Here is a 1,518-nt window from a genome sequence, read left to right on the forward strand (position 1 = left end):
CTTATTTGATCTCTCATGTGCCCTGCAGAAGGGAGCTGAGTCCTTGGTCACAGTCTGGTCTCCCCAAACTTGCCAGCCTGTTGCTATTCCAGACCCTTGTTCAGCATTTTGGGATCAGCCCTGCCCTGCCCAGGGGCTGGGAGAGACACAACCATCCTGGGGATGCTCCACTGAGGAGACTGAGTCTCCCTCCTCACATCCTGTGTCCTCAGGGGTCTTGGAACATCCTGTGCATCTGCTATTGCAGATCTTGGAGCCTGAATTTCAGCCTTTCCAACAGCTTTTCTTGGGCATCAATTTCTTTGCCTGGTTTGAGCCTCAAGATTAAATCAGAGGCTGAAAACAACTCCTCTCTCCTTGCAAGCTTATCCTCCAAGGAAAACCTTCCAAGTGAGTCTGTCTTCTAAAGGCAGAGCATTTGTCAGCTGTAGTCCCAGGCTGTCCTGCTGGAGTATTTGCCTTCTCTCACCTGTCCTTTCCCACAAGGTGAAACACTTTGTCTTCTCTTCTCTCCTGCCTCTCCGTGTGGTGCACGTGGGTCATGCCATGGCTGTGGGAGTTCTCTGGGCTTCTCTTATGCTCAAGCCCATGGCATCAACTCCTCTGCCTTGGGCAGGAGTTGTGCTGAGGCCTGGTAACGTTCCTTTGCTCCCTCTGCCTTCCCTGCTTGGCCCTGGAGCTGGAAGCCCTGGGGTAGGTGCTTGCTGGCAGGTCCGAGGAGGGGTTGGTGGATCTCCCTTGTGCTCAGTGCCCCAGACACGTTTCATTCTGTCTTTCAGGATATCCTACTGCACAGCAGACAAGATCCACGATAAAGTGTTTGCCTACATTGCCCAGAACCAGCTCAATGAGAACCTGGAGTGCCATGCCTTCCTCTGTACCAAACGGAAAATGGTCAGTCCAGAGGAGGAAGTGGGGATGTGGCTGTAGGAGGAGAAAGAGAGGGGCTGTGGTGGGGAGATAACAGCTCTGCCCCTGCTTACAGCCAGGGGGGAACAGCCATGGGGAGCACCCACCTTCCTGCTGCTGGTACTGCCTGCTGTTAATCCAGCAGTTAGTGCATCCTGGCTGTGCCCTGCTGTTAACTCCAGGCTGGATTCAGCCCATCATCTGGGCAGGTTAAAGCCTCTCTGCCCTCTGGGGTGGAGGTGAGAGGATCTGCCCCTGCCGCAACACCCAAAGCCACCCTTCCATGCTGCAGTCCCAGCTGCTGCTGGGACTCTTCTCTGCTCCACATCCACTTCCCTGGGCTGCTGGAGCTGCTTTGGCAGTCAGGAGGTCTCAGGGAGGCTGGCAGTGAGGTGCCCAGGGACAACCTCACTGGGAGGCATTTAGCCAGTGGTTCTGGGCTTGCTGCCCTGGCTCCATTCCATTTCTTGCCATCGAAGCTCTGTGTCCAATGTTGAGCAGTGTCTTTGTAGCCAGGGCCACGTCCTGCCCATGGGAGCAGCACAGGAGACCCTGCTGTGTGCCCAGGATGGGGCTTGGAGCAGGGACCTGTGTGTAGAAAAGAGTCTC

The 1,518-nt window shown here is 55.5% G+C and overlaps 1 protein-coding gene across 1 annotated transcript in view; it reads left to right on the forward strand.

Moving 5' to 3' along the window:
* LDLRAP1 (low density lipoprotein receptor adaptor protein 1) overlaps nt 1–1,518 on the forward strand; it is a 15,991-nt gene that overhangs the window by 6,706 nt on the left and 7,767 nt on the right. The window contains exon 4 of the mRNA XM_009074528.1: nt 780–894. Within this exon, the coding sequence (XP_009072776.1) occupies nt 780–894 (115 nt within the window). The remainder of the gene's footprint in view (nt 1–779; nt 895–1,518) is intronic.

This window comes from Acanthisitta chloris, unplaced genomic scaffold (genome assembly GCF_000695815.1).
Source record: "Acanthisitta chloris isolate BGI_N310 unplaced genomic scaffold, ASM69581v1 scaffold21705, whole genome shotgun sequence".
NCBI classification, from domain to species: Eukaryota; Metazoa; Chordata; class Aves; order Passeriformes; family Acanthisittidae; genus Acanthisitta; species Acanthisitta chloris.